This window comes from Lynx canadensis, chromosome E1, assembly GCF_007474595.2.
Source record: "Lynx canadensis isolate LIC74 chromosome E1, mLynCan4.pri.v2, whole genome shotgun sequence".
NCBI lineage: Eukaryota > Metazoa > Chordata > Mammalia > Carnivora > Felidae > Lynx > Lynx canadensis.
The window spans coordinates 28213566-28237960 of NC_044316.2; the positions used below are offsets into that span (position 1 = coordinate 28213566).

General features: G+C 38.0%; 1 protein-coding gene across 1 annotated transcript; it reads right to left on the reverse strand.

Annotated features, from left to right (window-relative positions):
* Positions 1-4765: 4765 nt before the first annotated feature.
* On the reverse strand, positions 4766-5701 carry LOC115501464 (olfactory receptor 4D1). Its single transcript, XM_030296547.1, has one exon. The coding sequence runs from the start codon at positions 5699-5701 to the stop codon at positions 4766-4768; it is 936 nt and encodes a 311-aa protein (XP_030152407.1).
* Positions 5702-24395: the final 18694 nt, after the last annotated feature.

Below are 24395 nucleotides of genomic sequence, written 5' to 3' on the forward strand. Positions count from 1 at the left end.
GACGAGCAAACATTTCTAATAAATTTTAACTTGATAAACAAGCGATGTCTTGCAATATGAACAATACATGATGCCAGATGTCACCTGATCACAACTGAGCCAATGGTTCTTCCCTCTTTCTCTCAATCTCTCTCTCTCTGTCATGCTGCATGCTTATGGATGATCAGCTCCCATGCGCAGATGCTTGGTCTCAGGCTGTGGTGTCTGGCAGAAATCAGTGATTTTTCAGAACATTGGGTGGTGCCTAAATTGGCATTAGTGTATTTTTTGTCACCTCAAAGTACCTATGGGCAGTCCTTTGCTTTTACATAGAAGAGCAAGCTTAGGAATGATTTGCTTCATTCTAGGTCAGGCTGCCTGCAGATATAGACCCTTTCTTCTGCCTTATTGCCAGTTACATTAAATACAGTATATGACAAGTGTTTAATACTGTACTGTAGTCAACATCCGTGCAAGTGTACACAATGGCCCCCAGGCAGGAAAAGATTGAGAAGAAAGGTGGCAAGAAGGAGATGATTACGGTGGAAGTTAAGAAGGAAATCATTGAGAAGTACAAACAAGGTATGCAAATGGCTGAAATTGCAAGATTTTATAAGATGTCTACGTCTGCATCTCGTCTGCAGAGGAGGAGGGGGGAAAAGCAGAGGAATCCCTCACTTCAGATGAGATTAGGGAGATGTGTAAATTGTGCAAAACAGTGAAAATTTTTGTAGTAAAGCACCACCCAAATAAGGCTGTAGCAGTGTGAACGATGAATCTGTTTAACGACAATGCAATTCACATTTCCACAAAATCCTTGAAAGAAGGCAAAAGCAAGTGTCATTGGATAGGTTCCTTGTTAAAGTTGCATGAAAAGAAAAAGGTTCCACTGAGCCAATAGGTAGCAGTGATTCCATTAGTGATAGTGAAAATCGTCCTACACAGTAACCCTCCTCTCTCTTGTCTCCCTCACACCAACCACGAAGGTTTTCAAAGGTAAGTGCAGGCTCATTTGTTTATTTTTCTTTATTATTTTGTACTATATAACAGTATTGTAATCATTTTTATGTGAATATTTTGGGGTTGTGGAATGAATCATCTGAGTTTCCATTATTATGGGGAAATTCACTTTGATATGTAAGTGCTTTGGATTACAAGCATGTTTCCAGAATGAATTATGCTAGCAAACCAAAGTTTTACTGTATCTTGGTTTAATTTAAAAGTATTGATGGGAAGATTCCAACTTATACTACAAATCTGTAGTAATCAAACAATATGATACTGGCAAAAAATAGACACATAGATCAATGGAACAGAACAGAAAACCCAGAAATCAATCCACAATTGTATGGTCAATTAATCTTCAACAAAGCTGGAAAGAATATCCAATGGGAAAAAGACAGTCTCTTCAACAAATGGTGTTGGGAAAACTGGACAGTAACATGCAAAAGAATAAAATTGGCCCACTTTCTTACACCATACACAAAAGTAAACTCAAAGTGGATTAAAGATCTAAATATGAGACCTGAAACTATAAAAATCCTAGAAGAGAGCACAGACAGTAATTTCTCTGACATCACTCATAGCAACATTTTTCTAGATATGTCTCCTGAAGCAAGAGAAACAAAAGTAAAAATGAATTATTGGGACTACATCAAAATAAAAAGCTTCTGCATAGCAAAGGAAACCATCAACAAAACTAAAAGACAACCTACTGAATGGGAAAAGATATTTGTAAATCACATATCCAACAAAGGGTTAGTATCCAAAATATATAAAGAACTTACACAACTCAACACCAGAGAAACAAATAATCCAATTAAAAATAAGCAGAAGACATGAACATACATTTCTCTAAAGAAGACATCCAGATGGTCAACAGCCACGTGACAAGATACTCTACATCACTAATCATCAGGGAAGTGCAAATCAAAACCACAATGAGATATCACCTCATACTTGTCAGGATGGCTAAAATAAATAATTAAAAAAAACAAGAAACAACAAGTGCTGATGAGGATGTGGAAAAAGATTCCATGCATTCTGGCAGGAATGCAAACTGGTGCAGCCACTGTAGAAAACTGCATGGAGTTTCCTCAAAAAAAAAAAAAAAAAAATAGAACTACCTTATGATCCAGTAATTGCACTACTGGTTATTTATCCAAAGAATACAAAAACACAAATTTGAAAGGATATATGCACCCCTATATATGTGTATATATATATATATATATATACTCCAACCCCAATATATATATATATATGTATATATATATGTATATATATATGTATATATGTATATACATATATATATGTATATATATGTATATATGTATGTATATATATATAATGTGTGTGTGTATATAGGTATATATATAGGTGTGTGTGTGTGTGTATATGAATATTTTTCATCCATAAAAAAATTAAATCTTGCAATTTGCAGCAACATGGATGGAGATAGAGAGTATAATGCTAAGCAATATAAGTCAGTCAGAGAAAGACACATATCATATGATTTCACTCATACGTGGAATTTAAGAAACAAAACAAAGTAACAAAGGGAAAAAAAAAAGAAACAAACCAAAAAACAGACTCTTAACTCTAGAGAACAAACTGATGGTTACCAGAGGGGAGGTCAGTGCGGGAATAGGTAAAATAGGTGAAGGGGATTAAGCACACTTACTGAGTAACATCTAGAATTGTTGAATCACTGTATTGTATACTTGAAACTAACTAAACACTCTATATTAACTATACTGAAATTGAAATTTAATAAAAAGTATTGATGGAAAGTAAAAAAAAATAACTTTAAATAGGAATGTGTGGAGGAACTAATATTAATTAAATGCCTACTATATACCAAGTACTGTATTGGAATTTTACGTTTACCTCACTGACCCACACAACACTGTGAGGAAATACAGCTAAATTTTATAGCTAAAGAAGTAGAGATTCAATGATGTCCAAAAGGAGCACAGCCAGCAGGAGTTAAAGTCTGGATGGAATGCCATGGCTTCAAATCCTGTTATTGTCTCACTATACAATTTAAGACAGCATCAGAACATGGGGAAAGTTTTAATTAAAGCCATTAAAAAATGTTTAAGTAACCTTTACACCCAATGTGGGGCTCAAGAGATCCTGAGATCAAGAGTTGCACGCTCTACCTACTGAACTGGCCAGGCAACCCACAAAAAAATATCCGAACCACTGTTCAGTACCTATAGTACCTAATATCTGAAATGGGGAATTAACTCTTCTCTAAAACATTTGTATTTTATGAAAGTATGCATATATGTAAATATTCCAATTCTCCACATGATAAAATTATAAAAAAAGCCCTCTGTCTTACTAGAAAATTTCTGGGGGCGCCTGGGTGGCTCAGTTGGTTAAGCGTCTGACTTCAGCTCAGGTTGTGATCTCACCGTTCGTGGGTTTGAGCCCCACGTCGGACTCTGGGCTGATAGCCCAGAGCCTGGAGCCTGCTTCAAATTCTGTGTCTCCCTCTCTCTCTCTGACCCTCCCTTGCTCTCACTCTGTCTCTCAAAAATAAATGAACGTTAAAAAAAAATTTACAAAAAAGAAAGTTTCTGTTAACCAGAATTCCCAGAGCTCTTTTTAAATTTAAGCCGTTATGAACAATGTATTTTATATTTTTTTTTCCTCTACATTCTTTATAGTGAGAGACATTGCACCTAACCATTTAGTGTTAGTTTATATCTGAGTCACATTTATATCATAAACATAGCATAACTTCAGTAAGAGATGTCTTAAATTCTCATGGAGATAGCTATGTTCATCAAAAGGGGATATGTCTCCACAAGTCAGTTCAGAATTGAGTATCTCGTGTTGTGAAATGATCACCTGTAAGATAAATCTGAGGAAATTCTCCCCATTTCTTTACTTTAGGTCAATGTTATAGATTATAATTAGAATTTCTATGCTTCCTACCATCCTTAGAATTGATGTTCTGGATCACATAAAAGTAAAATTTTCATAAATTAAAAAAGTGACTCAAGATCACTTTTTAAAAAATAAAACCAGTAAGTGACTTCTGATCATTTATAAATGGAATCAATAGATTGAAAGGCCACAGGAAAATTGACAGCCATCAATGAATGCAAAGACATAGCTAAGTAAAGTTACAGAACTCCAAAGATAAAGAAAGAAGATTAAAAGCAGGGAACCGAAAAGAGTGTTATTGTTCCAGGGTTAAGATGAAAATTTTCACCATTTATCACAGATATTCATCCATAGCCGAGGAACTCTTTAGGTTTTCCCTTGTGTTTGTAGGAGATCCTGAGTTTCAAATCCCACCCATAGCCCTACCTCTAAACTTGGAGTCAGAGGAACCAAGTCCCGGCCAGGCTCTGCCACTCGCTATTCATCGTTGAGCAAGTCACTTCTCTCTGAGTTCTCTCATTTGTTAAAGCATTTAATACAACAATAATAATAACATATCCACTATCAGTTTTATGAGAATGAGATAGAAGCGAGAAAGTGCCCAATACAGTAACCTGACACAGGTGTGGGTCCATAGAAATATTGATTTCATCTCAAATGTCATACTCTATAAAGACTTTCCTCCACTTTTCACATGGGAAAACAGAAGTTCAGAGGGAAGACTTGTCATTTTAAAGTGAAGATATTTAATTTTTTTAATTTTTTTATTTGAGGGGGGGAGGGGCAGAGGCCCACGACCCTGGGATCATGACCTGAGCCAAAACTGAGAGTTGGACACTCAAACAACTGAGCCACCCAGACACCCCTGAGTCAAGATATTTTAAGTTCACTCCCTGTTACATATCACTAGACGCTTGCCTAATCTCTTCATGGCTCCCTGCATCTCCTGGTTCCTCAGAGTATAGATCATGGGATTGAGCATGGGGGTCATGACCGTGTAGCTGATGGACACAGCCTTGTCCATGGGGAAGGGGGTGAAGGGCCGGGCATAGATATAGATACAGGGAATGAAGATCATAGACACCACAATGATGTGGGTGGTGCAGGTAGAAGCTGCCTTCTTCCTCGCCTGCTCTGAATGGGACCTCAACATCACCAGGATGACTGTGTAAGAAATCAGAAGGAGAAGGAACCAGATGAGAACGAGCATTCCACTGTTGGAGATCATGAGGAACTCCAGGAGGGAGGTGTCAGTGCAGGCAAGTCTCAGCACTTGTGGGATGTCACAGTAGAAGTTATCCAGAACATTGGGACCACAAAAAGGCAAGGGGAGCATCAAAGCCAGCTGGACAATGGAGTGAACAAATCCCCCTAACCAAGCAGCCACCACTAGCCCCACACAGAGCTGAGTGTTCATGATGGTGACATAGTGGAGGGGCCGGGAGATGGCTATGTAGCGGTCATAAGCCATCACTGAGAGAAAGAAGACAGTCCCACCTCCCAAGAGGTGAAAGAAGAAGATCTGAGTCATGCAGCCCTGGTAGGAGATGGTCTTGACCTCATGAAGGAAGTCCACCAGCATCTTTGGAGAAGTGACAGTGGAATAACAGAGGTCTATGACAGCCAGGTTTCGGAGCAGAAAATACATGGGCATGTGGAGCCGGCAGTCAAAAGTCACTGTGACCATGATAAGGAGGTTTCCCACAACGGTGGTGACATAGACAAATAGGAACACCAGGAACAGGAATTTCTCAAGGTCCCGGGTCTGTGAGAATCCTAAGAGGATAAACTCTGACACCCTTGTGATATTCTGTGCTTCCATGGGCTCTTCCCCACATGCCTAAGGGAAAACCGTGCAAAACAAAAATTATGAAAATTCCATTGTTTTCCTTTGGAGAGTCAGGAATTGGTTGATCAAAGTCACTGTTGAATATATTTCAAGATGGAGTTTAGGGGAGCCTTCCATGGAGATAAATACATTTTCAAGGCTCTCACAGACTTATCTCCCTAACCACCCCCTACAATGTATTACAGACATTTATGGATCTTTTCCCCTTTGTATCACTGTCCTCATCCATGGGTTTCAAGTCTGATTCACACCAGATGTGCCCAATGCCTTGTGAACTACAGGCTCCCCAAATACAATGAATCAATGAATGAATGAATAAACATATCAGCAAATACCTGTGACCACAAACATCATCAACCCGGATGCATAAATCTTGAGAGGATATAAAAACTAATGATTTTAGATAAACACATAGATGCTTTTTCCTGGCAGGGATTTGAAGAGGTGCATGATTCACTGCTGAAGGAAGAGAGGTGTGGATTAGAAGAGATTGTCATGTCCTAATTCGGAAACAAATGTAAAGCAAACAAGCAGATGATCTTGGCTGAAGCTGGGCTGGGATGATTGGCACTTCTCAAACTTTTCCACATAAAAACTCCTCTAATGGTATTTGTTGCCATGGGGCCATCTGTGGGGGTAATTCAAATCAGCCCAGGACAAATGCAAAAATTCCTTGAACTCTCAAGCTTTATATTTTAACACTTATGTAACTTTCTATTATACACATATCTCTAGACAATCTTTGAGAGACTTTTTAAAATTTAAGTATTGTGGCTTGTAAACTTTGATTGCTAAGGCCAAGGTGTTATAGAAAATATAAAGTAAAGAAGAAATCAATTTCTTTAGTTCGGTAGGTGAAAGTTCCAGAAGGACATTCACTTGAAAAATAAACTGAGTTCTTTACTATTAAAACCCATTCACTTGAGTTACATTTTTCTAAAATTGTTTTCTCTAATCGTTCCGGAAAATTTGCCCTGAGGCCCCACCCTGTGAAGATAATAGAACAAAACAAGATTTCTCCTCCCTGGTTCCCACCTAATATATGGGAAGGACAGCAGCAATTGCACTGAGGTACTTTTCACAGGGAATTGAATGAATATGTGTGAAAAGATTTCTACTAGCAAATATGAAACAGAATTATCTCTGAAATTATCTGTGAGGTATTACAGTATTGAAAATACTGTCATGTTTATATTATCTAAAACTCACATTTGTCCCCAATATTTGTGTAAAAGCTGTGTTCCAGGAAGATTCACTCTGTTTATTCTGTGGCTTCACCAACTTCCAGCATAAAACTATTTGAAAAATGTCCCCATGGATAACTAAGAACCCCTGTAAGCCTTTTGGTGGGAAATGATGTGATGAGACAGAGTTAAAATAGGCTTATCCCAGCATACTAGGGATAAGCCCCGAGACAGGCGAAAGTGGAGCTGGCACTCCAGGGGTGTTGTCAGAGCAACCCCAACAGAGGATCATATGTCTTTTTCTCTGGCTTTGTGTCCTTGCTCTACCACATGGTGTCAAGGTCAATCTGGGTGGGCAGCAGTTTAAATGGCCTGGTTTGACCTCTCTGAGAAAGTTCCTGACCTCCTAACTCTTTACCCCAATCCCAACCCTCCCACCTGATCATGGATTCCAAAATGCCAACAGCACAGTTTTATTATCCTTGTTTTTATCTTTATCCCTATTAAGATTTATGCCCCATTAAGGCACTTTTATATCCCTTTATCAGTCAGAAATACACACTGTGTAACGTCAACTTCCTAAAAGACATTTTCCCTCTAGATCCAAACTTTCAAAAATTTTCCCTGGTTCTTCATTGCCTACAAGAAAGAATTCACACTTACATGAGTTTTCAAGGGCTTCCACACAAACTGGCTCCTACCTTTCTTTGCACACCCATCTGTCACTTAGCAGTAGTTGAAGTAGTAAACGTTTCTTGCACTTGTAGCAGGAATCGTTGTCGTTGTAGTAGTAGACATTTACTGCGTGTTTACTATGTGCTAAGCACTATGCTAAGAATTTCATAAACATTAGCCTGTTTAATTCTCATATAATCTTTGCATGCTTATAAAATACAGTAAATTCTATTAATTATCCCCACTTTACTGATGGGTAAACTAAGGCTTCAAGTTGGTAAATAGTTTGCCGCAGGTCACACAGAGTGAGTAGCAGAGCTCTGCTACTCTGGGACTCTGACCCAGGTCTGATTAGTCCCAGAATCTGCCCTCCTAACTACTATTCTCTTCCTACTTGCTCCCTGATGAGAACCCTTGGCTTCAACCAAACTGATCTCCTCTTCAGTTCCTTAGGCATCAGGGCATTTCATCAGGCCAGTGCCCCACCTGGATTTCCTTCCCATCTTCACCTATCTGAATCTCACCTTTCCTTCAAGGCCCAAGAATAATTAGCCAATCCATAACATTATCATGGACTAGTATTTTTCCATGAGGATGGTTCTATTTTCTCGCTTGTGTTTGTAATTTCAGTGCAAGTCTGATATGTCGAGTGCTACACAGTTCCTTAGGGTGCACATAGCCTTTCTCATAGATGGTTCCCAAAAGAATGCTTGGCGGCTTGATGGTGGGCGGAGTGCTGGCATGGGCCCCGAGCACTGTGGGAGGTGAGAAGAGAGGGAGTAGCCATCGAATGAAAGAGTTCAGTTCAAGGGAATTTGAAAGGAACCCAAAATCCTAATTCCCAGCATCGCCACATTTACAAAAGCATCATCTTAGCATGGCCAGCATGCTTAGCACAAACTCGTAAGAATCTTTGGAAATGATTCTTCCACCTACATGCAAAGAGAATAGATTTAGATGGAAAATAAAATTAAACAAACAAACAAATAAATAAATAAATAAAGAGATGGATCCCAGACACTTTTCTGTTGTTGCTCAACCTTGTTTCCCATCCATCTTGCTCTTAGGAAATCCATCCACACGGGACTGAAAGAGAGGAGGGGAGGGAGAAAAAGCAATTCCAAAAATGGAGGTGAATCTAGTCTGGGGTCATCTTGGAAGTATTAATAGGTTTATTAACACAAGATTTAGGAGAAAGGAGGATAGAGGTATAGCAATAGAGAGGGAATGGAAACTCAGAGTGGGTGGAAGAGGGGATTTAAAGGGAAACATTAGAGGGTGGGAAGTGTGAGATAAAGACCTGGTGTGTTTTCTTCTAGGTGTGGGAAGAAGCTGGAGCATGTGTGTGGGAGATGGGGGAGAAACCAGCTGTGTCTATATTCTGCTCTCCCTCCCACCCTCTGTCCTAAATTCTACACAACACATAAGCTAGTACAGACCAAAGTCGTAGTTCCAGATAAAATCAACTGTTCCCCCAATCCCTTTGCCCCAACATTCTTGCCCCACGCTTTCCCTCCACTCCATGCTTGTCTTACAATAGACTTTGCGGGAGCCTTCTCAGTGCTGACTTGTCCATGGGAAGGACACTGGGGCCATCACCTACCTTCAGCCCAAAGTGGCCAAGGGGACTTAGAGCCTCCACCCTCCAGGTCACACTTCTCCCACAGCTCCATTCTTCTCTTGGCCTATCTCAGACCAAGAACACACAGAGGATTGGCCTAATTAAGGGAAGGGCCATTCCTCAGGGTATGAAACTTGGGCTTAATTCATGCAGTGAAGCTGGGCTGGGGCTGTTGAGGGCAAGAGCAATGGGAGTTATTAAAAAGTGTGTGAAATGTTGCATCAGATGCACATTATCATTGAGAAACTGTCTTGGGACCCAACGCTCTGGGGGCGCTGATCATAGGACCACGATGAAGAGGATTCAGAGCCCTTTCAGGAAATGAATTCCCAGGGAGGTTTATAAGAACCAAAGCCTTTCAGGTCAGCACCATGGGCAGTGCAAGGCCTCCACCCTCTGCTAACACCACTGTAACTGAAAAAGTGAACTCTATTCTAGGACACGGTGCAGGTCAGGGCTTCGGTAGAGTAAACTCCAAAGCCTTTTTTCACGTGTCCAACTGTTAAGGTATCTCTCACCCCAGTCTCTGATCTGCTCTCCTCACAGCCAGCGTGACCTTCTCAAAAACAACTTGGCTAAGTTTACCCTCAAGATATCACTCACATGCCATAAAATTCCCCAATTTAAAGTGCACAGCTCAGTGGGTTTTCCCATATTCACAGGTTTGTGTAACCATCACCAGCCACTATCTAACTCCAGGGCACTTTCCTCACTCTGAAAGCAACCTTCTACCCAGCCTGTTCTCTCTCTAGGTCCTGGCAACCACTAATCACTAATCTACTTTTTGTCCCTGCAGATTTGCCTATTTTGGACATTTCGTATAAATGGAGTCATAGAATATGTAGTCTTCTTTCTTTTGGCTTCTTCCTCTGAGCACAATGTTTCCAAGGTTCACCCATGTTGTGTTAGTACTGCACTCCTCTTTACGACTAAATAATACTCCACTTGTGCACATGCCACTTTTGTTTACCACTAGTCAGCTTGTGGACACTTGGCTTGTTTCTAATTTTTGCTATTATGAATAATGCTGCTATTATATAACATTTGTACACATGTTTTTGTGTGGACATATGTTTTCAATTATCTTGAATATATACCTGGGAGTTGAAATACTGGGTCATATGATAACTCTACGTTTAACCTTTTAAGGAACTGCCGGTGTGTTTTCCAGCAGCTACACCATCTTCTATTCCCACCAGCAGTGTACAAGCAGGGATAATTTTTCCACCAACATTTCTTATCTGTCTTTCTATTATAACCATCCTAGTGGGAATAAAGTATTTCATAGTGGTTTTGTTTTAATTTTAATTCCAGTATAGTTAACATTCAGTGTTATATTAGTTTCAAGTGTACCATATAGTGATACAACAATTCCATACATCACCCAGTGCTCATCACAAGTGCACTCCTGGGGTACATGGGTGGCTCAGTTTGTTAAGTGTCTGACTCTTGGTTTTGGCTCGGGTCCTGATCTCACAGTTCATAAGTTCAGTCCCTGCATTGGGCTCTGCACTGCTGGTGTGGAGCTTGCTTGGGATTCTCTCTTTCTCCCTCTCTCTCAGCCCCTACCCTTGTGTGATCTCTCTCTCTCTCTCTCTCTCTCTCTCTCTCAAAATAAATAAATAAAACTTTAAGAAGAACAAAGAACAACAACAACAAAAACTTAATCTCCATCACCTATTTCACTCATTACCCCCCCCCCCCCAACTCCCCTCTGGTAACCATCAGTTTGTTCTCTATAGTTAAGAGTCTATTTCTTTATCTTTTTTCAAGATTTTATTTTTTGGAGCACCTGGATGGCTCAGTCAGTTGAGGATCCAACTCTTGATTTCGGCTCAGCCAGCCAAAATCAAGATCTCATAGTTTGAGATCTCACAGTCATGAGATCTCACAGTCGTGAAATCAAGCCGTGTGTCAGGCTCTGTGCTAGTGTGGAGCTTGCTTGGGATTCTCTGTCTCCCACTCTTTGCCCTCCCCCCACTCACTCTTCTCTCTCTCTCTCTCTCAAAATAAATATTTTTTAAAAATTTTATTTTTAAGTAATCTCTACACCAAACATGGGACTTGAACTTACAACCCTGAGATCAAGAGTTGTGTGCTCTTGACCAACTGAGCCAGCCAGGTGCCCCTATGACCCTATGAGTCTGTTTCTTGGTTTGTCGCTCTCTCTTTTTTTCCTTTGCTCATTTGTTTTGTTTCTTAAATTTTACACATGAGTGAAACCATATGGTATTTGTCTTTCTCTAACTTGCTTAGTATTATACTCTCTATCTCCATCCATGTTGTTGCAAATGGCCAGATTTCATTCTTTTTTATGGATGAATAATATTCCATTGTGTATATTATACATGAGATTTTCTTTATCCATTCATCTACTGATGGATACTTGGGCTTCTTCCACAATTTGGCTAGTATAAATAAAGCTGCCATAAACATAGGAGTGCATATATCCCTTTAAATTAGTGTTTTCATATTCTTTGGGTAAATACCCAGTACTGCAATTACTGGATCATAAGGTAGTTCTATTTTTTATTTTTATTTATTTATTTATTTTTACATTTTAATTTTATTTTTAATTTTTTTTAATTTACATCCAAATTAGTTAGAATATAGAGCAACAATGATTTCAGGAGTAGATTCCTTAGTGCCCCTTACCCATTTAGCCCATACCCCCTCCCACAACCCCTCCGGTAACCCTCAGTTTGTTCTCCATATTTATGAGTCCTTCTGTTTTGTCCCCCTCCCCATTTTTATATTAGTTTTGTTTCCCTTCCCTTATGTTCATCTGTTTTGTCTCTTAAAGTCCTCATATGAGTGAAGTCATATGATTTTTGTCTTTCTCTGACTAATTTCACTTAGCATAATACCCTCCAGTTCCATCCACATAGTTGCAAATGGCAAGATTTCATTCTTTTGATTGCCGAGTAATATTCCATTGTGTGTGTGTGTGTGTGTGTGTGTGTGTGTATATATATATATATATATATATATATATATCACATCTTCTGTATCCATTCATCCATCGTTGGACATTTGGGAGCTTTCCATACTTTGGCTATTGTTGATAGTGCTGCTATAAACATGGGGGTGCATGTGTCCCTTTGAAACAGCACACCTGTATCCCATGGATAAATGCCTAGTAGTGCAATTGCTGGGTCATAGGGTAGTTCTATTTTTAGTTTTTTGAGGAACCTCCATACTGTTTTCCAGAGTGGCTGCACCAGCTTGTATTGCCACCAACAATGCAAAAGAGATCCTCTTTCTCTGCATCCTCGCCAACATCTGTTGTTTCCTGAGTTGTTAATGTTAGCCATTCTGACAGGTGTGAGGTGGTATTTCATTGTGGTTTTGATTTGTATTCCCCTGATGATGAGTGACGTGGAGCATTTTTTCATGTGTCGGTTGGCCATCTGGTTGTGTTCCTGGAAGAAGTGTCTATTCATGTCTTTTGCCCATTTCTTCACTGGATTATTTGCTTTTTGGGTGTTGAGTTTGATAAGTTCTTTATAGATTTTAGATATTAATCCTTTATCTGATATGTCATTTGCAAGTGTCTTCTCCAATTCCATCGGTTGCCTTTTAGTTTTGCTGATTGTTTCCTTCGCTGTGCAGAAGGTTTTTTATTTTGATGAGGTCCCAGTAGTTCATTTTTGCTTTTGTTTCCCTTGCCTCCAGAGACTTGTTGAGTAAGAAGTTGCTGCAGCCAAGATCAAAGAGGTTTTTGCCTGCTTTCTCCTCGAGGATTTTGATGGCTTCCTGTCTTACATTGAGGTCTTTCATCCATGTTGAGTTTATGTTTGTGTCTGGTGTAAGAAAGTGGTCCAGGTTCATTCTTCTGCATGTCGCTGTCCAGTTTTCCCAGCACCACTTGCTGAAGAGACTGTCTTTATTCCTTTGGGTATTCTTTCTGGTTTGTCAAAGATTAGTTGGCCATACGTTTGTGAGTCCATTTCTGGGTTCTCTATTCTGTTCCATTGATCTGAGTGTCTGTTCTTGTGCCAGTACCATACTGTCTTGATGATTACAGCTTTGTAGTATAGCTTGAAGTCTGGGATTGTGATGCCTCCTGCTTTGGTTTTGTTTTTCAAGATTGCTTGGGCTATTCGGGGTCTTTTCTGGTTCCATACAAATTTTAGGATTATTTGTTCTAGCTCTGTGAAGAATGCTGGTGTTACTTTGATAGGGATTGCATTGAATATGTAGATTGCTTTGGGTAGTATCGACCTTTTAACAATATTTTTTCTTCCTATCTAGGAGCATGGAATCTTTTTCCATTTTTTTGTGTCTTCTTCAATTTCTTTCATAAGCTTTCTATAGTTTTCATAGTGTATAGATTTTTCACCTCTTTGGTTAGATTTATTCCTAGGTGTTTTATGGTTTTTTTGTGCAACTGTAAATGGGATCGATTCCTTGATTTCTCTTTCTGTCACTTCATTGTTGGTGTATAAGAATGCAACCGATTTCTGTGCATTGATTTTATATCCTGTCACTTTGCTGAATTCATGAATCAATTCTAGCAGTTTTTTGGTGGAATCTTTTGGGTTTTCCATATAGAGTATCATGCCATCTGCGAAGAGTGAAAGTTTGACCTCCTTCTGGCCGATTTGGATGCCTTTAATTTCTTTGTGTTGTCTGATTGCAGAGGCTAAGCCTTCCAATACTATGTTGAATAACAGTGGTGAGAGTGGACATCCCTGTCTTGTTCCTGACCTTAGGGGGAAAGCTGTCCGCTTTTCCCCATTGAGGATAATATTAGTGTTAGGTCGCTAGTTTATGGCTTTTATCATCTCGAGGTATGCTCCTTCTATCCCTACTTTCTTGAGGGTTTTTATCAAGAAAGGATGCTATATTTTGTCAAATGCTTTCTCTGCATCTATTGAGAGGATCATATGATTCTTGTCCTTTCTTTTCTTGATGTGATGAATCACGTTAATTATTTTGTGGATATTGAACCAGCCCTGCATCCCAGGTATAAATCCCGCTTGATCGTGGTGAATAATTTTTTTAATGTATTGTTGGATCCAGTTGGCTGATATCTTGTTGAGGATTTGTGCATCCATGTTCATCAGGGAAATTGGTCTATAGTTCTCCTTTTTAGTGGGGTCTCTGTCTAGTTTTTGGAATCAAGGTAATGCTGGCTTCATAGAAAGAGTTTGGAAGTTTTCCTTCCATTTCTATTTTTTGGAACAGTTTCAAGAGAATAGGTGTTAACTCTTCCTTAAATGTTTGGTAGCATTCCCCTGGAAAGCCATCTGGCCCTGGACTCCTGTTTTTTGGCAGATTTTTGATTACTAATATGATTTCCTTACTGGTTATGGGTCTGTTCAAATTTTCTATTTCTTCCTGTTTCAGTTTTGGTAGTGTATATGTTTCTAGGAATTTGTCCATTTCTTCCAGATTACCCATTTTATCGGCATATAATTGCTCATAATATTCTCTTATTATTGTTTTTATTTCTGTTGTGTTGGTTGTGATCTCTCCTCTTTCATTCTTGATTTTATTTATTTGGGTCCTTTCCTTTTCTTGATCCAACTGGCTAGTGGTTTATCAATTTTGTTAATTCTTTCAAAGAACCAGCTTCTGGTTTCATTGATCTGTTCTACTGGTTTTTGGTCTCGATAGCATTAATTTCTGCTCTAATCTTTATTATTTCCTGTCTTCTGCTGGTTTTGGGTTTTATTTGCTGGTTTTTTTCCAGCTCCTTAAGGCATAAGGTTAGGTTGTGCATCTGAGATCTTTCTTCCTTCTTTAGGAAGGCCTGGATTGCTATATACTTTCCTCTTATGACTGCCTTTGCTGCGTCCCAGATGTTTTGGATTGTGGTGTTACCATTTTAATTGACTTCCATATACTTTTTAATTTCCTCTTTAACTGTTTGGATAGCCCATTCATTCTTTAGTAGGATGTTCTTCAGTCTCCAAGTATTTGTTACCTTTCCAAATTTTTTCTTGTGGTTGATTTAGAGTTTCATAGCGTTGTGGTCTGAAAATATGCACAGTATGATCTCGATCTTTTTGTACTTAGGGCTGATTTGTGTCCCAGTATATGGTCTATTCTGGAGAACGTTCCATGTGCACTGGAGAAGAATGTATATTCTGCTGCTTTAGGATGAAATGTTCTGAATATATCTGTTAAGTCCATCTGGTCCAGTGTGTCATTCAAAGCCATTGTTTCCTTGATTTTTTGATTAGATTATCTGTTCATTGCTGTGAGTGGAGTGTTGAAATCTCCTACTATTATGGTATTACTATGGATGAGTTTCTTTATGTTTGTGATTAATTGATTTATATATTTGGGTGCTTTCACATTTGGCACATAAGTGTTTACAATTGTTAGGTCTTCTTGGTCTATAGACCCCTTGATTATGATATAATGCCCTTCTGCATCTCTTGATACAGTCTTTATGTTAAAGTCTAGATTGTCTGATATAAGTATGGCTACTCCGGCTTTCTTTTGTTGACCATTAGCATGATAGATGGTTCTCCATCCCCTTATTTTCAATCTGAAGATGTCTTTAGGTCTAAAGTGGGTCTCTTGTAAACAGCATATAGATGGATCTTGTTTTCTTATCCATTCTGTTACCCTATGTCTTTTGATTGGAGCATTGAGTCCATTGATGTTTAGAGTGAGTACTGAAAGATATGAATTTATTGCCATTATGATGCTTGTAGAGTTGGAGTTTCTGGTGGTGTTCTCTGGTCCTTTCTAATCTTTTGTTGCTTTTGGTATGTGTGTGTGTATATATATATTTTTTTTTCTTTTCTCCCCTCAGAAAGTCCCCCTGAAAATTTCTTGCAGGGCTGGTTTAGTGGTCACAAACTCTTTTTAATTTTTGTTTGGGAAACGTTTAATATCTCCTTCTATTTTGAATGACAGCCTTGCTGGATAAAGAATTCTTGGCTGCATATTTTTCTGATACAGCACACTGAATATATCCCACCACTCCTTTCTGGCCTGCCAAGTTTCTGTGGATTGGTCTGCTGCAAACCTGATCTGTCTTCCCTTGTATGTTAGGGACTTTTTTTCCCTTGCTGCTTTCATGATTCTCTCCTTGCCTGAGTATTTTGTGAATTTGACTCTGATATGCCTTGTTGATGGTCGGTTTTTGTTGAATCTAATGGGAGTCCTCTATGCTTCCTGGATTTTGATGTCTGTGTCTTTCCCCAGGTTAGGAAAGTTTTCTGCTATGATTTCCTCACATAACACTTCTACCCCTATTTCTCTCTCTTCCTCTTCTGGGACCCCTATGATTCTGATGTTCCTTTTTAATGAGTCACTGATATCTCTAATTCTTAAATCATGCTCTTTTGCCTTAATCTCCCTCTTTTTTTCTGCTTCATTATTCCTTATAAGTTTGTCCTCTATATTGCTGATTCTTTGTTCTGCCTCATCCATCCTTGCCGCTGCTGCATCCATTCATGATTACAGCTCAGTTATAGCATTTTTAATTTCATTCTGGCTATTTTTTACTTCTTTTATCTCTGCAGAAAGGGATTCTAATCTATTTTCAACTCCAGCTACTATTCTTATTATCATGATTCTAAATTCTGGTTCAGACATCTTGCTTTTATCTGTATTGGTTAAATCCCTGGATGTCATTTCTTTATGCTCTTTCTTTTGGGGTGAATTCCTTCATTTTGTCATTTTGAAGGGAGAAAAGGAATTAATGAGGTAGAAAATTGAAATTTAAAAAAATTAAAATTAAAAAATATTAAAATTAAAAATTAAACACACACACACACACACACACACACACACAAATCAAATAGATGATGCTAGATCCGAGGTGTGTTTTGGTCTGGGTGTTGAAAGTGGTTTGACAGATTAGAGAAAAAAAAGGGAGGGAAGAAAAAAAAAAGGAAATCGTTTGAGAATTTGAAAAAATGAATACACTGAAGTAAACTAAAATGAGATGATGGGGGTAAAATAGAATTTGAAAAAATATACACAAAAGTAAAGAATATAGTAGAAAAAATTAAAGAAAAATATTTTTAATAAAAATTAAAAATAAATATGAATTTTTTCTTTTTCTGTATTTAAGAAAAAAGAAAAGAAACAAAAAAGAGAAAAAAGATAAAAAAAGAAAAAAGAAATCATTTGAAAATTTGAAAAAGTGAATACACTGTAGTAGACTAAAGTAAAATGATGGAAGTAAAATAGAATTTGAAAAAATTTACATAAAAGCAAAAAATATAGTAATAAAAATTAAATAAAAATATTTTAATAGAAATTGAAAGTAAAAATGAAGTTTTTCTCTTTCTGCACGCAAGGAAAAGAAAAGAAACAAAAAAGAGAAAAAAAGAAAAAGAAAGAACAAAAAAGGAAATTATCTGAAAATTTGAAAAGGTGAATACACTGAAGTAGACTAAAATAAAATGATGGAGGGGCGCCTGGGTGGCGCAGTCGGTTAAGCGTCCGACTTCAGCCAGGTCACGATCTCGCGGTCCGTGAGTTCGAGCCCCGCGTCGGGCTCTGGGCTGATGGCTCAGAGCCTGGAGCCTGTTTCCGATTCTGTGTCTCCCTCTCTCTCTGCCCCTCCCCCGTTCATGCTCTGTCTCTCTCTGTCCCAAAAATAAATAAACGTTGAAAAAAAAAAATTTTTTAAATAAAATGATGGAAATAAAGTAGAATTTGAAAAAATTCACACAAAAGTAAAAAATATAGTAACAAAAATTAAAGAAAAATATTTTTAATAAAAATTAAAAATAATGAATTTTTTCTTTCTGTATTCAAGAAAAAGAAAAGAATTGTAAAAGAGAAAAAGAAGGGAAAAAAAGAAAGAAAATTGAATAGATGAACCTGTTAACAGATTGAAGTAGGACTGAAATTGCTTCGTTTTCCCCTAGAGGTCAGTCTATGTAGCTCTTTATAGCCTATAAATTAAGCCAGCGGTGAGACTTGTATTCTTGAAGAGTGAAGTTAGCCCAGTTGGGCGGTGCTCAGTGTAACGGCTCAGCTCTCCACTAGATGGCGGTGCTAGCCTACTGGGGTGGATTGTTGTGGCACTCATAGGTGCGTATGTGCATGCACGGGAGTGGTGAAAATGGCACCACCCAGCTACCCAGTCTGTTCTCCCAGATCAGCAATCGCACACAGGTCCTCTGTCTTCAGCTCTCGTCCACTCACCACTTTTTCACTCTCCGTGACCAGGCCTCAGGCAGTACCTCTCTCCCAAGTTTTGTCTCAGATGCGGCTGTTTTCCCCGGCCCCTTACTTCTGAAGGACTGAGGCTTTGACCCGTTCTGCCCCTCTGTGGGAGGGTCTCACCGAGCAACAGCTGAAGGAGAAATGCCGAATATTGGCTGCACCCAGGAATGCCCCGCTGGACCCTGCTGCTGCTGGTGTCCTGAGACTGCGGCCAGGTGCCAGCCCACCCCAGAAAAAGTTTGTGAGACAGTGTAGCAGCAGCGTTTCAGGGATTGTGGAAAATCACAACACATATCTGCCACCAGGCTTCACCCTTAACAGCCTTGCCCCAGCACCAGCAAATGTGGCCGCCTTCCAGGGTCTGCTGGGACCAGGTAGCTTCAACAGTCTCTACCAAATGTCCTTCCAGCAGTGGAACCACTTTTCCCCGTGTGGCCTGAGAACCTCCCAGACTCCACCCTGTTCCTGGGGATTTGCCCTTCCCACCAGAGCACCACCAGGTATCGAGCTGCAGAGTTGCAGCCTTTGCACTCCCCTTGTTTACAGTCTTAATGGAATTTAAACCTTCTCCTTTCTCCTTTCTCCCTTTTTAGTTTAGTCTCTGCAGCTGTTTCCAATTTTCCACTTTCTCTCCAGCTGCTTTTGGGGAGGAGTGCTTTTCCCATATTCTCCCCGCCTCCCCAGTCTCCGTCCTCTTTCTGCCCGCAAAAGCTGTTCCCTACCTTTTGCAGCATCTTGCTCCCCAAATTCCTATTTTTTATTTTTTGAGGAACCTCCATGCTGTTTCCCACAGTGGCAGTTTACATTCCCACCAGAGTGCCAAGAGTTCCTTTTTCTCCACATCCTCACTAGCACTTGTTTCTTGTGTTTTTGATTTTAGCCATTCTGACAGGTATGAGGTGATATCTCATTGTGGTTTTGATTTGCATTTCCCTGATGATGAGTGATGTCGAGCATCTTTTCATGTATCTGTTGGCCATCTGGATGTCTTCTTTAAAGAAATGTGTGTTCATGTCTTCTACCCATTTTTAATTGGATTCTTTGTTTTTCTAGTATTGAGTTATAGAACTTCTTTATGTATTTTGGATACTAACCCTTTGTTGGATATATCATTTGCAAATATCTTCTCCCATTCAGTAGGTTGTCTTTTAGCTTTGTTGATTGTTTGTTTTGCCATGCAGAAGCTATTTATTTTGATGTAATCCCAATAATTTATTTTTGCTTTTGTTTCCCTTGCTTCAGGAGATATATCTAGAAAAATGTTGCTATGGGTGATGTCAGAGAAATTACTACCTGTGCTCTCTTCTAGGATTTTTATAGTTTCAGGTCTCACATTTCGATCTTTAATCCACTTTGAGTTTACTTTTGTGTATGGCATAAGAAAGTGGTCCAGTTTCAGGGTGGTTGGGTGTCTCAGTCAGCAGAGCATCTGACTTTGGCTCAGGTCATGATCTCATGGTTTGTGAGTTCGAGCCCCGCATCAGGCTAGCTGTTGTCAGCATGGAAGCTGTCTGCACAGACCCTGCTTCAGATCCTCCATCCACCACCTTCCCCCCCATCCCGTGCCCCTTCTCCACTCACACTCTCCCTCTAAATATATATATATATATATATATATATATATATATATATGAAAGAAAGTGGTCCAGTTTCATTCTTTTGCATGTTGCTGTCCAGTTTCCCCAACAACATTTATTGAAGGGATGGTCTTTTTCTCATTGGATATTCTATCCTGCTCTGTTGAAGATTAATTGGCCATATAATTGTGAGTTTATTTCTGAGTTTTCTATTCTGTTCCATTGATCTATGTGTCTAGTTTTGTGACAGTACCAGACTGTTTTGATTACTTGAACTTTGTAATAAAACTTGAAGTCTGAAATTGTGATATATTCAATTTTGTTTTTCTTTTTTCAAAATTGCTTTAGCTATTCAAAGTCTTTTGTGGTTACATATAAATTTTAGAATTTTTTGTTCCAGTTCTGTGAAAAATGTGATTGGTATTTTGATAGAAATTGCATTAAATCAGTAGACTGCTTTGGGTAATATAGACATTTCAACAATATTTGTTCTTCCAATCCATGAGCATGGAATGCCTTTCCATTTCTTTGTGTCATGTTCAATTTCTTTCATCAGTGTTTTATAGTTTTCAGAATGCAGGTCTTTTACCTCTTTGGTTGGGTTTATTCCTAGCTCTCTTTTTACTTTTGGCACAATCATAAATGGGATTGTTTCTTAATTTCTCTTTCTGCTGCTTCATTATCAGTGTATGGAAATACAACATTTCTGCACATTGATTTTGTATCCTGTGACTTTACTGAGTTCATTTATTCATTCTAGTAGGGTTTCGGTTTTTGGCTTTTTTCAGAGTCTTTAGGATTTTCTGTGTATAGCATCATGTCATCTGCAAATAGTGAAAGTTTTACTACTTCCTTACCAATTTGGATGCATTTTACTCCTTTTTGTTATCTAATGCTGCAGCTAGGACTTCCAGTACTATGTTGAATAAAAGTGGTGACAGTGGACATCCTTGTCTTGTTCTTCTCATTGTGGTTTTGATTTGCATTTCTTAATGATTGATGATGTTGAACACCTTTTCATGTGATCATTGGTCATTTGTATATATTCTTTGGAGAAATGTCTATTCAAATCCTTTGTCCTTTTATAAACTGAGTTCTTTTTGTTGAGTTCTAAGGATGCTTTATATATTCTAGATATTAAACCATTATAAAGATGTGTGATATACAAATATTGTCTCCTATTTTATAGGTTATCCTGTCATATTCTTGATAATGTGCTGATGCAAAAAGATTTTAGTTTTTATTAAATCTAATATATCTATTGTTTCTTAAATTGCTTGTTTTTGTTTAAGAGTTTTATAGTTTTATCTCTTCTATGTAGGTAGTTGATTCATGTTGAGTTAATTTTTATGTGTAGTGAAGTAGCAGTCCAACTTTATTGTTTTGCATGTAGTTATCCAGTTGTCCCAAACTATTTTTTGAAAAGACTATCTTTTCTCCATTGAATGTCCTTGGCACTATTGCCATAGATGTTATGGTTTATTTCTAGACACTCAATTCCCCTCAATTGGCCTATATGTCTATTCTTATATGCCAGTACCACACTGTTTTGATTTCTGTAGCTTTGTAGTAAGTTTTGAAATTAGGAATTGTGAGGTTCTCCTACTTTATTTTTATTCTTCAATGTTGTTTTGGCCATTTGAGGCCTCTTATAGGTTGCATATGAATTTGAAGATTGTGAATTCCATTTCTGAAAAAGAAAAAGCCCATTGGAATTTTTATGGGAATTGCACTGATTCTGTAGATCACCTTGGAAGATATTGCCATCTTAACAATATTGATCCTTCCAATGTGTGAACATGGAGTGTCATTTCATTTATTTTACATCTTTATAAAAAAAAGAAACCCTTATTAATTTTTTTCAGCAATGTTTTTCGTTTTTCATTGCCCAAGTCTTTCACCTCCTGGGTTAAATTTTTCCTAAGGATTTTATTCTTTTGGTTGCTATTGTTAATGGAATTGTTCTCTTAAACCCTTTATCTGATTGGTTTTTACCACTTTATAGAAACACAATGATGTTTCTATAAAGTGTTTTTGGATATTGCACACTGCAACTTTGCTAAATTTGTTTATTAGTTCTAATAGTTTTTTGTGGGTTCTATGGGATTTTCTATATATGGAACCATATCCTCTGAAAATAGAGGTAGTTTTACTTCTTCTTTATTTTCATCCTGCCTTTTATTTCTTTTTCTTGCCTATTTGCTCTGAGTAGAACTTCCAATACAGTATTGAATAGCAGTGGTTAAAGTGAGCATCTTTTTCTTGTTCCTGATTTTAGTTGGGAGAGGGGAGGGGAAATTTTCAAGTTTTCACCATTGAGTGTGATGTTAGCTGTGAGTTTCATAAATGCCCCCTTCTATTCCAAATTTTATTAGTGTTTTTACCATAAAAGGGTGTTTAATTCATCTATTGACATTATTATGTGGGGTTTTCCTTCATTTTATTAATGTTGTGCATTCAGTGATTAACTTTCTTATGGCAAACTATCTTTATATTCCCAGCATAAATCCATATGGCTATGGTGTATAATCCTTTTCATGTACTGTTGGATTTAGTTTACTAGTATTTTGTTGAGGATTTTTGCTTCCTTATTTATAAAAAAATGTTGGACTGTAGTTTTATTTTCTTGTGTTACCTTTGTTTGACTTTGGTATCAGGGTAATGGTGACTTTATATAATGTGTTAGAAAGTGTTCCTTTTTCTTCCATTTTTGTAAGCATTTGAGTAGTATTGTTTTTAACCCTCCTTTAAATGTTTGGTAGAATTCGGTGAAGCCATCTGCTCCTGGACTTTTCTTTGCCGGGAGGTTTTTTAATACTTATTGAATCTTTACTTGTATAGATCTGTTGAGATTTTCTATTTCTTCTTGAGTAATTTCTTTGCAATTTGTATGTTTCCAAAAATGTGTCCATTGAATATGGATTATCTAATTTGCTTGCATGTAACTGCTCATAATATTTTATTTAATCCTTTTTATTTCTATAAAGGTGGTAATATGTTCTATTCTAGTAAATTCTTTTCATTCCATAAGGTTGGTTTCTGCTTTCATTTCTGATATTATTTATTTGCATCCTCTCTCTTTTTCTCTTAGTTTAGCTAAGGTTTGTAAATTTTGTTCATCTTTTCAAAGAATCAACTTTTGGTTTTGTTGATTCTTTTTTTTGTTTGTTTTTACAGTCTCTATTTAATTTATCTTGCTCTAATCTTTATTATTCTTTCTTTATGCTGGCTTTGGTTTAGTTTGCTTTCTTTTTCCAGCTCCTTAAAGTATAAAGTTAGATTGTTGATTTTAGATTTTTCTTCTTTTTTAAAAAAAAAATTTTTTTTAAGCAATCTCTATACCCAACACAGAGATCGAACTCACAACCCTGAGATCAAAAGTTGCACACTCTTGGGGAGCCTGGGTGGCTCAGTTGTTTAAGCATCCAACTCTTGGTTTCAGCTCATGTCATGATCTTGTGGTTCATGAGTTCGAGCCCCGCATCAAGCTCCACACTCTCAGGGCGGAGCCTGCTTGGGATTCTCTCTCTCCCTCTCTCTCTGCTCCTCCCCTGATTGTTCACTCTGTCTCTCTTGAAATAAATAGACTTAAAAAAAAAAAGAATTGCGGGGTGCCTGGGTGGCTCAGTTGAGCGTCCAACTTTGGCTCAGGTCATGATCTCACAGCTCATGAGTTCGAGCCCTGCATTGGGCTCTGTGCTGACCACTCGGAGCCTGGAGCCTGCTTCGGATTCTGTGTCTCCCTCTCTCTCTGTCCCTAACCCACTCGCATTCTGTCTGTCTCTCTCGAAATAAATAAATAGACTCTAAAAAAAGAATTGCATGTTCTACCAACTGAGCCAGCCAGGCACCCCTCTTCTTTTTTAATGTAGGCATATATAGCTATAAACTTCCCTCTAAGTACTGCTCTTACTGCATCCCCTAAGGTTTGATGTGTTGAGTTTTTGTTTTCATTTATTTCAAGCTATTTTCTAATTTCCCTAGTGATTTCTTCTTTGATCCATTTGTTGAAGACTGTTGTTTAATTTCCATGTATTTGAAAATGTTCCACTTTTCCTTTTATTAATTTCTAGCCTCTTTCCATTGTAGTCAGAGAATATACTTTGCATGATTTCACTCTTTTAAAATACCCAGCAATACTTTGGATGAGATCCTACACTGTAATTTTACAAAACATTACCACTGGAGGAAATTGTGGAAAGTGTACAAGAAGTCTCTATTATTTCTTGCAACTACATATCAATCTACAATAATTTCAATTAACAGCAACAACAACAAAATGTTGGACGAGCATTCAGAAGACATATGCTATAGTGTCAGCTTCACTACAAGTTAACAGTATGTCCTTTGGAATGCCACTTAGGCTTTCTCAACTTCTATTCCAAATTTCCAAAATAAAAGAATTAGAAAAAAAACAGCAGAGCAACAGATAGCAAAGTAAATATCCATGGACAACATTTACA

Excerpts from the sequence above, each read along its gene's own strand:
- LOC115501464 (XM_030296547.1), bottom strand. The coding sequence starts at position 5,701 with ATGGAAGCACAGAATATCACAAGGGTGTCAGAGTTTATCCTCTTAGGA.